The sequence below is a fragment of the Boleophthalmus pectinirostris genome, unplaced genomic scaffold, assembly GCF_026225935.1.
Source record: "Boleophthalmus pectinirostris isolate CB_2022bp ecotype Guang Dong unplaced genomic scaffold, ASM2622593v1 HiC_scaffold_21, whole genome shotgun sequence".
Classification (NCBI taxonomy): Eukaryota; Metazoa; Chordata; class Actinopteri; order Gobiiformes; family Gobiidae; genus Boleophthalmus; species Boleophthalmus pectinirostris.
This window is the reverse complement of record NW_026571175.1, coordinates 12560507-12575165: the sequence shown is the minus strand read 5'-3', so window position 1 is coordinate 12575165 and position 14659 is coordinate 12560507. Positions and strand designations below refer to the sequence as shown.

Below are 14659 nucleotides of genomic sequence, written 5' to 3'. Positions count from 1 at the left end.
CGTCAACGCTACATTTTGGCACCTAGAACTCCCAAGCAAAGGAAATTTTCCAGATGTACGTTGACCTTAATGACCTTAATGCAGAGCAAGTGTCTATGTGGGTTCTTCCCTTGAGGAGTTATCTCGCACGTGCATTTTTCTGCTTTAGTTTACCCAATCAACTGAAAACTTGCACTTGACTGATCTCTCAACAAAGTTCTGTGTTAATGACATGATCTGAAAAAGGTTTACGTGTAACTATAACATGCACTACTGTATATGTTGCGTGCTTTGAGAAGTTAGAAGTTGAGAAGGTAATAATTTAAAAGGAGAACAGGGGCCAAACTTAGAGATTCGCTCCACAGACTTGCTATATTCTTTTTATGGCAGACAACTTCGGGGTCGTAAATTGGCACAACTTTTTTGATCCAACTATCCAAAAATATTTTCAATTATGTTTATTTATGCTGACAGAGAATTCTGTGCCAGTTTGTGTTTCAAGTGGATGGTCCAAGTAATTAACCATGAAGCAGGGCTGAGTCCAAATGTCCTCCCTAGTCCCTATCATTGTGCTGACTACAGAAGCCTGTACAAGACTTTGTTGTGCACTCATTCACACAACAGTTCCGACACTCAGATCACTACTTTCTTCTTGTCGCGGTCATGTGACTCTGGCGTCTGAGTGAAAAAAAACGTTATCTCAGCTCCGGTAAAAATTGATTTCTGTTAAAAAATATCAATCAAATCAAGGGCTGGGTATCATTAAGAAGTTGCTGATACGATACATACCTCGATACAGCAAACTTTGGATTCGATATGATATATTTCAAATCGATTTGATACGGTTCAATAAAAAATAAAGGCTAATGATGTGATAATGTGATGCTAAAAGTCTTTAATAAGCAAAGTTAATATGATTAAATAGTTTTAATCCTCAAAACTGTGAAAATGTCAAATAGACAAGCAACAAAACTGTAGCTGTAACAAAATAATTTAGAAAATACATAAAATCAATAAATGATGATATATCGATACAGCAGTCCACAATATCAATACTGTATCATCACTTTAAACGATACGATATATTGATATTTCAATATTTTTGCACACCCCTAATCAAATCTGACTGTTACTAAAGTACTTGTGTTCTAATATTATTCCTACAAGTTAACATTAAAGGTCGCCTGATGTCTTCATGGAAATGTTATTGCTTTGTCTAGAATGTTCCACAGTATAGATTAAACCATTCTATAACAAGGGAGACAAGCAAGTTACAGCACTACGCTACATTACAATTCAGATCTGTGGAGAATTGCTGGAGAATTCTGTATTTCTGAGCAATAGAAACACCCCAAATTAAATGCTAAATGGATATGTTTAATGTCATACCATGGAGCAGTCCAGGCAAAGCAATAACATCCCCATGGAGACAAGCAGGTGACAGACCCTCCACCAGAAAAGTTTTGCAATGCACCTTTAACATGGATCTCACATTAAATACAAAACATGAGTGGGCTGGATTCATCTTTTTGCAGAGGCAATTAAAAGCTCAAGCCAAGATAATAAGTGGATAATGCGAGCAACACTATGTCATAACAACTTTGGTCAACAGTGCATTAAAACAGTTCTTGTGTCTTCTTTCATTCAGACGTGTTGTATTCAGATGAAGACCTGTCACTGTTTGCTTTTGTTTTTTACAATGCATTATGGCTGACCGGTCTAGTGACTCACTTCAAGATGCATTGGGGGAAATATTTAGAGAAACGTTTTCATTCACTGGACCAATTAATGTCCTTCCTAATGTATTCACGCTTACGTCACAAACCAGGAAGACGTTTAGGCTACGTTTATATGATGACGGTCTGAACGGAAGACACGAAAGCAGCGTCGTGTCTTCACTTTTTATTTCGCGTTTAGATGAGCGTTTTTGGGAGGAAATCTGCATGCATACGGTGACACAAAAGTGTGTGGAATTTGAAAACAAAATGGAAAAAAACAGATAATGATTTGTTTTTTTTCAGTTTTCAATTTTGTGTTTAAATGAGTAACGGAACAACGGATAACGGCCATTTCCCGTTTCCGTGACTTAAACTGCGATGCTGGACTTTAGCGCCGCATACGGATTGGACTGAACCAGGACTAAACCAGGACTGATCCCAGGACTTAAACAGGACTAAAACAGGACTAAACCAGGGCTAAACTAGGACTAAACCAGGACTAAACCAGGATTAAACCAGGACTAAACCAGTCTCAGTCCTGGTCTGGTCCCGCTCTCAGTCCTGATAACCGACTGAGATTTTGGACTTTGGTTTTGGGGACAAATAACAATTTTATTTTTTTCGTTTTCTTATTTATGGTTTAATTTTGAAAAACAAATGAATGAATGATACATGGATTCTGACTTAAACAATTAATTGATCTGAATCTCTGTTTCTCAATTTAGACTTTAATCTGAGTTTTGCTTTAACCCAATCTGACCATAAAGAACTGACTTAGCTGGAACCACAAAACGTTGATCAGATTTGTTAAACAAGTCCTTCTCAAATAACATTACCGTCTTAACTTTTTTGTCAGTGTTTGCTATATTGTGCATTGTGTAACCATGATAACTAATGAATTATTTCACGATAGAAATACATGTAGAACACCCCCAGCGTGACGTCACTGCAAAGCATCAACAGGGATTCAAGAAGGTTGTGATGACACGTGATCCCAACCTCCTCCATATCTGTACCTCAACAAAGAACCCTCCGACTTCCAAAACGTGTGCCGCCTCGCCGTCCCGTGAGAAGAGCTTTGTTCCTCTGCCTTTGTCTCCACGCAGTTCAATTACGCGTCTTTGTGGCCAGCTACTGATGGATCTCCTCTTCTCCTTTTAAAAGATGATGAAAAGCCTCAATATAACACTGGCGGCCATGAAAAACATAATTGCTATTGTGCGTCGCGTTCAAAGACTCCACGTTCCGTATACTCAACGCGTCTGCTTATGTTAGATTACACCAGAGTTTTATCACGCCTTGCCCCAAAGAAAATGCTTTATTCGTTTATTTATATTTTTTTTTCCTGGGAGTAGTGAGTGGTTCTTTGTACAAGCGACAGTGTCTGTAATTACTCTGAGAGCTATTGTTTAAAGCTTGAAAATATGCATTTGAATGAGCCTCAGAGATGGTGGTGAATGTAAGAGGAGTCGGAGATGCTTATCCTGATGATTCCATTAATCATGAGTGGGTTTTGGTGGTGCGTTTATGCATACACAAGGGAAATACAGTCTTTGTTTTATGTTTGTGAAGGGGAGATTAGTATGCCAGTTTCAAAGAGAGATTATTTGTTTGTCAAAAGATAGAAAGAGGTACAGACGGGGAAGTGGTGGCAAAGTAACTCATTAACTGTGTGTTGTCAGTGAGGAGGTTAAGTTAACACAAGCAATCAGTATTCAGCCGTTATTGAACAAGACATAAACTTTTGTTCTTAAAGGTGCACTATATAACTTTTCTACTTGCTTTTCTCCATGGACATATTATTGCTTTTCCTGGAATGTTCCACTTGGCTTTAAAGTTATTATTCATTTGCTGTTGTTTTTATTGCTCAAAAATACCATGGAGATCACCAATGTGTCTCCATGGAGCTAGACTATTTGAAATCCCTACTATGGAACATTCCAGACATCAACTTTAACATTCTTATGGAACAGAATCTCCACTTGAAATGTTACATAATGCACCTAGAAGGAAAACAAAAGAAAATACTATTAATACTAAAAACATTGGAATTACATGTTTCATATTTGCAGCATACCGGTGTAATCCAGTAGCCTGATTCATCAGCTAGTTTCACTTCGTGGAAACTGTCTGATCTCGCAACATTAGGATTCGATGGTAGATGGGTACTTTTTTAAATTTAACCAATCCCTGCTATTTGGTCATGACGTATGTAATGCGCCACTAATGGGTCTAACTGGTATATTAAGCTTTTCCCAAATCCTGTAGGAAGAAGGGCAATAACGTCTTTCCCCTTGATAAAATTCACCAAACATTCTTTTTGTTCTGGCTTTAAATCCACGATCTCGGGAATCGTTGCCAACGCAGAATGTATGGCTCTTTGCTGATTGGTCGGTGTGCGGTCTACCACTTCCGAGGTTCTTGCAAACTGTCTAGTGTATTCCGATTCCTGACCTAGTCGCTGGAGAGAAATGAAATTGAGTGGAGGCACTAGGTGGCACCAGTGCTAGTAATCCAGTCCTTCTCAAATATTTTTTTTGCCTTAGTAGAATAAAATGCAATTGCACATCCACTGCAGTAGTTGGCAGTGGCGCTCTCATTGTCAGAGTGTGCACAGGGAGTATTAGCGCTATAGTGTTGGGGTTTTTTGGACCGCGCGAACTCACACACAGCACAGAGCAGAAGATATGAAGTGCAGAGAACAAACTGTATGTAAAGCGTCTGTAGCACTCGGCTTCACTGTCATTACGAAGGGAAACAAGGAGTGTCCGCTGTGTTTACTGTGTCTAAAAATGTTGGCAGTAGACAGCATGAAGCCAAATAAATTACGGATTTGCTTAAAGACATTATACCCGAATCATACTGATAAGCCACTTGAGTTTTTTCAGTGAAAATGTGCCGAATATTGCCAACAATCATCCCGATTTGTGAATGCTACATTAGTAAACCAGCGAGCACTGTTAGCGTCATATACGGTGGTGTACCAAATAGCAGAGGAGCTGATACTGCTGCAGCATTAGACATGGTTTCTGTCATGCTGGATGACACAATTGCCCCAAACTATAACATGGACATCATTTTGAAAGACGAGGAGGACACAGGAGCGGACGCCTCATGATGCAGGTGAGCACAGCCAGAATACGGACAGACACATGCTGCATGTGTCCCAGGAGTTGCTTTGGAGATGCAAGATTTGCTCTCGTATGTAGGCTACAGAAGGCGAGGGTGCGATTTGTCCACGTTTGGTAGTGGTTCTCTGGAGTGAGGGGGCGAAATGTTTTCGTCTTCTTAGGGCGGCATGAAAGAAAATAACTGAGAGGCACTGGTTTAATCAAACTTGTGAAAACAAAGGATGTGGAATGATAATTATATATGGTAAAAATAGGTAGTAGAAAGGAGGAATATAGTTTCATTACTGTGGCGATAGTAGCTTAGTGGTTGTAATTGATTTTGCTCTAAAACAAAGTCTACAGTGCAATGCCACCTCTGCCCAGTATACTGCGCTTGGGCAATACACTTCATCCACTTGGTGGACACATGTACGTAATGGAAAGTTATTAATGGTGGTTTGAGAGTTCGTCTAAGTCTAAATAAACTTTGTCTAAGGGCTGCCACACACTACAGGAAAATTTGCCCAATTTTGGCAGCAATTTGCTTCTCCCTAAGTTTGGGGACAACTTTGTGTCTTTGTGTGTGATTTTGTAGCCGCTGCGTTCCTCATGTGTGCGGTGGCTGTCAGATCGTAACCACCAAACATCAGAAACGCTACGGCAGCAGCAAATAAAACAGAACATCAGGGGTTGAGGAGTGATGGACGCAGAGGCACAAGATACAAACTCGGGATACAGTGAAAATAATGAGAAGACTGTATTACTCACCTCTTGTGCAGCATCTCATCCACATTATCTATAGAAATTGTCCTCTGCAAATAATGACATCCAGTCCACAAAATCATGTTGTTCCAGTTTGAGGCGTTCTTTGAAAGTAAAAAGGTGAGAGTAGTTCCTCACATGTGTCTGTTTACAACCACACAGCTCTCAAATCGAGGTGACGCTACAGATTCACGATAGTGACTCTACTTCCTGTGTACTTTATCACCAACCTTTTGTTCTTTAAAAATCATGTTTCTGAAGTATTGCACCACATTTCACAAATAATAATAACACAGTTTTGACTTTTATCTAAACTAGAAGTACAGTGCTCTGATCTTTTGAACACTTAAGAGTCTCAAAGTGAGTCGTTTTACTGTAGACAGGAAACAGCAGACACAATTGCACTCACAACTTTATAGCCTGTGGTACACAGTCATATCTCCCTGTAGTCTTTCAGAGATTTTAAGTCTCATAAGATTCTCCTCCTGTCTATGGTGTAGACTTTGTGTCCAAAAAATCCTGTAGTGTGTGGCGGCCTTAAGTCTAAGTCTACTTGTTACTTCCTCAAAAACATACCTGGAGTTGTCTTTTGTTTCATTTACAAGTTTGAGTACCCTTTTATTATTAGCCTGTCTACATCTCCAGAGCTCAAAATGCTTTGTTCCACCTTGTGATGTCATTGCAGTGGTAGTTTTTAAGTTAACAGCTAGGTTACCTTTTACCTTCAGTTCATATCAAGAGCTGTAATTACTGTATGTGTGTAATACAGGCCCTTTTAAAACCCAAAGCGTGATGTTTGTAGTGTGACTGTGTACCTTCAGTGAGTAGGTAGAGAACAATGTGTAGTATTTTTGCACTATAAAAGTATATATGAGACTGCTGCATAAATTACAGTGAAGTAGAAAATTGTGTGGACAAGTTCCACTCATCCACTTACTAGTCTGGGAAAACGCATGCAGACTTTGTATTGTGTATCGTGCAACGGGCGGTAAATCAGGTACATTTATATTCTACGCATTAAGAATAACTCAGAGAGAATACCTAATTGCCTTTACACAGGTGGTAGCAGCTGGCTTCTAAGTGTACTCAGACTATCTCCACTGCGCATGAATTCTTTATTATTTGCTCTTTTGTTTCATTTTTCATTGTCACATCCGCCCACTAAGGGAGCAATCACACTGCATCCAGGCTCTGCTTTTGATAGTTAAATTCTTGCTCATAAGATATTAATATTTGCATTAAAGCATAAATACAAGAGTGGTGGGAACAGGCTGTGAGCGACAGATAAACAATGCCACAGCGGGATATAAACAGTAGCTATAAAACAATGGACAGGAATGTGGTGACATCAGACATTCGTTTGGGGATGGGAATTTAAAGTGCACTATTTTTTGCAGTTATGAACTTTTTTTTCTCAGTGTAAAAAAGGTTTCAGCGTTATTGTAATCAAAACGTTTCAGCTCTCATTTATCCACAACACTTAAAGGTGCATTATGTAACTTTTTGATTGAGGTCTGTCAATGGAAATATCATTGTTCTGCTTTGAATGTTCCACAGTATGACAAACAGGTGGCTTTATTGCTTATACATACCTACAAAAACAGGTATTCTGACTGTGAGCGGGGTCGCCTCTCCGCAGATCTGACCTATAACTTGGTCTGATTTGGTCTCCATGATGAGAAAAAGGTGTAATACCATACTGTGAAACATTTCTGACAAAGCAATAACATCTCCATAAAGAAAAGCATTTGACGGACCCTCCACCGGAAAAGTTACGCAATGCACCTTTAAGGACAGACAGCCAATACAGAATGGGGCCATAACGACTTATAATGATGTCAGCTAGTAAGAAATGGCAGGGCATTTTCACTCTAAAACCCCTCTCTTTGGGGCTAGACTTGGTTAACTAGTCCAGATGATCACCACTCAGACCTTCTCTACAGTGAACCACTTCCAGACAAATGAGGGGTTACACGTCTTGTTTTCTCCAGCAATAAAAACATCTAAAAATGAATAAATGAAAATGTTTAATGCTATACTGTGGAATATTCCAGGTTGAGTTCATGTTTAATATTTTGAGCACTAATTGCACGTACAAATAGCTGGAATTGAAGTCTCAGATGAGCCCATCCTTCATGAGCAGTGGATGAGTGCATGCTTAAGTTGCATTCTTTACCTTGAAGCAAAGAATCGCTACATACATAAGTAGTCTCCAAAAGTAGACAAGAGTGGCATTGGGGGTCAAGCAACAGAATAATGATGTTATGCTCTAAACTAAAATATAAAACCCTACATTTTTCAACTAAAGGCAGTGAGTGAACAGGTACTCCTAACCAAGGATTAGGACTAAACCTGAAACTAAACCAGGACATGACCAGTTATGACCAAAGCCACAGCTTGTGTGGAATCTATGAGAGCCATTTTGCCTGGCAAATCCAGACTGATGTCTCATTTTAATACAGACAGTCTGGTCATCGCTCCTTTCTTGTCACACACCAGGCTCAAACACAGCCGTCCAAACAGATTTATTTATTTCACTGTCACATGTGAAATGACGGAGCTCATCAGTCACCAACATTTTGAACAAAATCAAATCTTAGCTTGAGTTGAATTGAGTCATTTAAAACTGTATGCTGATTTTGAATCTCAATAAAAAAAAAAAAAAATGTAACTGATGGTAAATTGAACATAGCTTTTACTGATAACAATTCTAATGCTGATTTATTCTTAATTACAGAAACACAATGCTCCATCATTCATGTGAGTCTTACATGAGTCTCTCTTTTGGGTTGTCAGTTTTCATTGCTAAAATCCAGTTGGCTTAATCCTAAAAGGACTCTCTCTTATCTGAATACTCACTACCTAAACTCCATTACCTGCAGCCAACCCTTAAGTGCTAGTACAGCCTCCACAGCTCAGTGAAGGAATTCTGGAGGTTTTGAGCTTTCACACAAGACAAGACTACATACATTTCCTTTACATAAGAGAAGTTCAGTGCTTTGCTCACTGATTCCACAGAAATCCTCAATGTTTTTTTCAGTGTAAGGAGCCATATTTGTTTCGATAAACGGATCGTACTTGTCAGTCACTCTCATTTAATTTCATTTCATTTGATCTTCTGCTATCCAGTTGTGTCCCTTAACCCATTAAAATTTTGCGACTCCATCCAAACTATTACATAAATTACAGCACTGAGGTCACCAAGGGGTCACATGGGGATACCAAACCTAATCAGAGACTAGATGTGAGTGTAAAATGGCCCCATGTAGATTAAGTACTTGGATCAATGGATCATCAGGGCTCTCCAATTAAAGAGGCTCCTGCGTACCAGAGGGTTTGTTTTGGTGCCAGTGATAAAAAAACTCCATTATGGCGGCTTAATTAAATGATAAGCGTAAATGAAAAGACAGGTCAAAGGAATGAACTGTGGAGTTGGTAAGTATATGAGGATGCTCCAGGCTCAAGTGGAGGCGGAGGGAAGATGTTATTAGATTGTAGAAAATATCTTTGTGGACTGGATCGAGCCAACACTCGAAAAGAGGGGTAACATCTCATCTAAAATCCAAGTATGTATTCTCTTTTTTTGAAATACATTTTTGTACGTAAAATAAAAATGCAAACTGACAATGAAAATTAATCATCAACAACAATTAAATATTCATATTTTAAGTTATACGGGAACTAAACATCTGAGGTTATTTTATATTGAACAACTCACCAGTTACCGCAAGTGTTTCAATAAAATACAAAAAGCACTTGTCATTGTCTTTGTTTTGTTTTTTCATCATTCTAATCTTTGAGAACACTTTGGTCTGTTCCTCTTCATAATAGATAATCGCTAACAGACAATCAGTCACTTGAAAATTTTGTTTTGGATTTTACATGTTGCAATGTTACAATGGCACTTCATCTTAAAAATCATACAATATCCAGGTATTCTAGTTAGAATATTTAGTTTGAAATATGCAAAATTTATGGCACATGGTTAAGATTAACATGAGCCTGTCCCCATGCCTTTGTTTTGAACACTTAAAGTTGACTGGCAGTGGATTTTTCATTCACTCCCTCACACTACCAATCAAAAGTTTGGGGACACTTTTTCATTTTTATTTTGATTATTTACATTGTAAAGGGTTTGCAGCGATGTCAACAAAACAAAGGACGGTTACTTCGAGGAATGTGAGTATAAAATATTGAATTTCTTTGCTACATAATTCCATATAATTTGCTGCATACAGTATATTGATGTCTTCTGTATGTACATAAAATGTTGAAAGTACACTGCAAATTTCTCTGATCTGGCCAAGATTTTAAAACTTATATCAGGTTATTCATCTTCAGATTTATTGTCTACTTACTAGCTCTGAGACAGCTTAATTCTAGTTTAGAAGTCGTTTATTTTAAGATAATGATTTTGCTGCATGGACAGATGATTTCACTACTTTTAAATCATTTTCTGATAGATTTAAGTGTTTATATCTTAACTTTTTGCCAAACTTTTTTGCAGTGTAGTAAGCATAAAAAATAACATTGAATGTGAGTGTCCAAACTTTTGTCTGGCAGTGAAGGTAAATGAGGAGTTTTGCCCACAGACAAAATGTTGTTATGGTATCTGTCATAGCCTTGTAACCACTCTTGTCCCAATTAGGCCACACCAAACTGGATATTCTTTTTATAGACCACCCGAAGCATGTGCCAAACAAACAAAACCCCTCACCATCCATTTTAAGCAACAACATACTTTATTTCTTTTCTGTTTTTACACTATTTAGAAAATAAAACACATAGAATAAATATAAATTTAGAAAGCGACACCTTTGCCAGTTTCTCACAGCGACACGCAGTTATTTCGGATGACGGGACCTCCCTCTTGAAGCACACTTTGGGCCACATAGTGCGATGGGGAAAGAACACACTTTTCAGACTGGGCATGCAAGACGCTGGCGAAGTCCTGTTCACAGAGACACAGCGCATGGATTGGCACATTAAGGACAACTCGAAAACACGCCGGCGAAGAGGAAAAAGAACAATCTATTTACAGCAAGAATAAATAAGAATTAACAAAGTAGGTCCAAGACGACTCCGCTGTACACCCCTCTGTCCCTCTGAAAACAACTCTTTCTGACAGCCTCTTGCCACGATAATCTTCAAATATAGTACAGTACAACATGGGACAGCAGATTGCACCATTTACAGTGTTACGAACAAACATGAACATCACCGGGTCGTTGACATTAGCATTAGCATCCCATTAGCATTTCGATAGCAACCAATTAGCTACCCATTAGCCTACAGTTAGCTACCCATGAGTTTTCAGTTAGCAACATGTTAACTTCCAATTAGCTACCCGTTAGCTTCCTGTTAGCTTCCAGTGTTCGTCCATAATAAGGCAGGATACAGTGGAGCTCTTTTGAAACCGCCATTGAGGAGTTTAGCGGGTTTAGCCTGATAGTTCGGACAAGGCGAAAAAACTCCAGTCCTGGTTAAGTGTCCTCTGGTTATTTTTGGCAAAGATGTAAGTGGCACAAAAGAGGTTGCAGGAGGAAAGAGCGAAATATAAATGTGTTTTTAGTGTCAGTGGTATGATACAAGTTTTGTTCCAGTGAGCTTTCGGAGCAATCTTTATGGCATTACGGCATGGCAAAGACACAACCAGAGCTGTACAGGCGGGTGGAGGAGCCAGCACACCCAGAGCCAGGGTGAGAGAGCTGGGGTAGGATGTGTCTCCTGGGTGGAGGAGGACTTGGAGGAGATGGGTAAAGTTGCTATCTGGCCTCCAGGCAGTCCAGGTACTCCTGCGCTAGCTCATAGCAGAAGCGGTACTGCTCCTGCAAAACAAAGAACATGGAGATTTCAAATGTGAGTGTCGTGAATTAAAAGAGTGTTATGATTGACAATGAGTGTGGAAAGGGCTTATAATGTGACTTGTTATATTCATACACATAAGTTTTTGAATTGTTGCTTCAATAGATGCATCAAGAATCTCCGACTTCTGGTCGTTGCACAATACATACTGGGAAGGATTTTCCAAAAAAGTGAGCATCAAACCGCCATGTTTGTTTTCCCAGTGGGATGCGTCTATTGACAAAGCCAGTTTTTTGTAGTCTTTTAAACCATATCGCTTTTGTTTCTGGTTCTGATATTGTAGGTATGGGATAGTTTTGGGATTCAGACATTGTAATTGTGTGGTTGTTGGATCCTAACACCAGAAAACGGCTCGAGAAATTTGTTAGCGAACTCCATAAATGCAAAAGGGAATCATATCTGCGTGACTGCAAACCTCTGTTCAAACTGTTTCCCTTCCCAACGGAATTGAAAAATAGTGAAAGGCGAAGGCAATGGGCAGTATTGATCTACAGGAAGGACGAAAAAGGAAACCTTTGACTGCCTAAATCATCCATAAAGCGCCATCAAAGCAAAATCCCGATCCCTCACACAACCTCGGTTACGAATTTAAAAAGTCAACGCCAAAGCAAAAAGGCACCAGCTGTTCGCCAAGAAACAACTTCCACTACAAAGCGACCAAGACGTGATGTTGCTGTAAAGCCACAAGAACAAGAAAGTACGAGCTCAGTCTATTTGTTTTCTGTACCTCTTACTTAATAAACGGGATCCCGCTTTGATGGCGCTCCACATACAAAATGTTCGCTGCAAACTCGGGATGATTTAGGCAGCCAAAGGTTTCCTTTTTCATCCTTTCAGTAGATCAATACTGCCCATTGCCTTCGTCTTTCACTATTTTTCAATTCCGTTGGGAAGAGAAACAGTTTGCACAGAGGTTTGCAGTCACACAGATCTGATTCCCTTTTGCATTTATGGAGATCGCAAACAAATTTCTCGAGCCGATTTCTGCTGTTAGGATCCAACAACCACAAAATTACAATGTCCGAATCCCAAAACTAAAATATGACAATATCAGAACCAGAAACAAAAGCGATATGGTTCAAAAGACTAGAAAAGACTGAAAAAACATGGCAGTTTGATGCTCACTTTTTTGGAAAATCCTTCCCAGTATGCATTCCGCAATGACCGGATGTCCGAGATTCTTGATGCATCTATAGGACCTATTCACATTTACGTCACAAACCAGGAAGGCGTTTGGAAACATGTCATGACAACTTCCGGTGTGCTCTCTTTACAGTAAAGTCTGACAAAATCTAGGAAAATTAGAATATAGTTTTCTTCATCTACATGCCATTGTAGCGTTCCGTTAGGTTCGGCTAATCAACAGTTACAACCATACCTCAGTTTTCATAATTTCTCCACTGACACATAACTCCGAGCGCACTGGGTACATCATAAGAAGAGGCGCCAAATTCAAGATGATTCCACAGAGCACATTTGTATGCAGTCTTCATTTTACCGCTAATGACATTTACTTCAACGGGATTTATCACGAGCCCAGTGTCGGTAACTGTGCTGGAATTATCATTGCATGTTTCCAAACGTCTTCCTGGTTTGTAATGTAAGCGTGAATAGAGCCTATATTAAGTTTTGCCAGTGACCCTTCCAAGTGGCAGGGATAAAGTGAAACTAAACTAAACTTTTTTGCCACTAAACTGTGTGAATGGTGTTTTAATGGCATTGTGTACTGTTCTTAGTCATCTTTTGGCTGTTTTAGTGCAGACAATGTCAATTTGGAGCTTTAGGGTCAAAAACAGAATGTTCCCTCCCAAATAAGTACTTGGTCACATCATGTAAGACTGTGTTGATTACAAATAAAGGCTGCAGGGGCTGAGGTTGAGTTTGACGTATGGATACCTATTAGACCAATCATACTGTTCCTGAAACCGCCACACCCTACTCCTCCTCCCCCTTCCTTCTTTCCTTTAAGTCCTTTAGTCCTATGGTACTGCCAAATTTAGCAGATTTGAAATGTGGTTGTGAGCAGAGTTTAGGTGTTTAGTCCCAATTTAAGATATACTTTATTAATCCCTATCGTGAAAATTCATTTCATTCATTTGACCCATCTGGAGTAACCAGGGGCAGTGGATGCTGTCCAGCTTTGAGGGACCCATTTCCAGGTCTTGAGCTAGGCTTGGTCAGGACTACCATGAGTGGAGAATTTTACAATGCATGTTTGGGTTGATTAGATGGGATGCTCACACAGCCTGTTATCTATGTAGAAGTTCAATCTTACTTTTTAACAAGGCAGTAAAGGTAACAATAAAGCCAGCTCACGAACCCGTACATTACATTAGAAGTAATCATTCATACGTGGGTGAAAATAAAAGTTAAATACTAAGAACCAAATTAATTGTTTTATAACCCAAACTAAAATAACTTCTCAATTAATACACCAAAGTGAAATATTTTATAAAGGCAAACATATGTTTGTATATTTTAGAAAGAAGTATGGGATCTTTAATACAAGGTGAGTATAATATAAGTCTGGATTTCAGCCTCTTGGTAAATAGTGATAGGATTTAAAACAAAAAATACACTTGCAATTGGTAATGTAGACCTATACCCTACCAATAAAAAATGTGATATATACCTGATCATTCAATGACACAATGTAAAGTTTGAACATTTTTAAATGTACAAAATATTTTGCACTGTTTTGTGACTGTGGACTATTTTTTTACTTTTATTTATTTTTTATTTTGGACTTTGTCTTCAGTTAGAATCCCGGTGGGCTTCCTTGTTTGTGGCCTTCTTGCTCCTCCACAGTTTCCTTGGAGCCACTGTTTTTCTACTACATATTTATTATTATAAATTCAGCACGTCCCTCATTCCCCTGGGCTGGACTTTGGATTCCAATGACAGAGAAATGAAATCCAACAGTCTTAAGAGCTTTAAACAAAAAACATTCAAATACATGTTGGTGAAAAGAAGGATTAAACAAGTCCAAGGCAAATCACCACAGACTTTGAAAAGATCAATGCTTTAATGCCTGAAAATTATAGTTTGGAAGTAAACAATGTGTTGTAACTGATAACGGATCAAGATTGTTATAAAAAGAAGTTAAAAGGATTGCAAAACTAAAGTAAATGGTACATTTAATCATTTAAAAGCATCTGAACTAGAGGTGCGCATATTATCAAAATGCAGAAAGAGTTGATAAGGATAAGAGTTGGTATAAAGATG

General features: G+C 38.8%; 1 protein-coding gene across 4 annotated transcripts in view; it reads right to left on the bottom strand.

Moving 5' to 3' along the window:
- Positions 1–10369: 10369 nt before the first annotated feature.
- ptprua (protein tyrosine phosphatase receptor type Ua) overlaps positions 10370–14659 on the bottom strand; it is a 456280-nt gene continuing 451990 nt past the window's right edge. For all 4 annotated transcript variants that reach the window (XM_055157468.1, XM_055157470.1, XM_055157469.1 and 1 more), the window contains one exon: positions 10370–11397. In XM_055157468.1, coding sequence (XP_055013443.1) covers positions 11335–11397 — 63 coding nt within the window. In that variant the 3' untranslated portion in view covers positions 10370–11334. The remainder of the gene's footprint in view (positions 11398–14659) is intronic.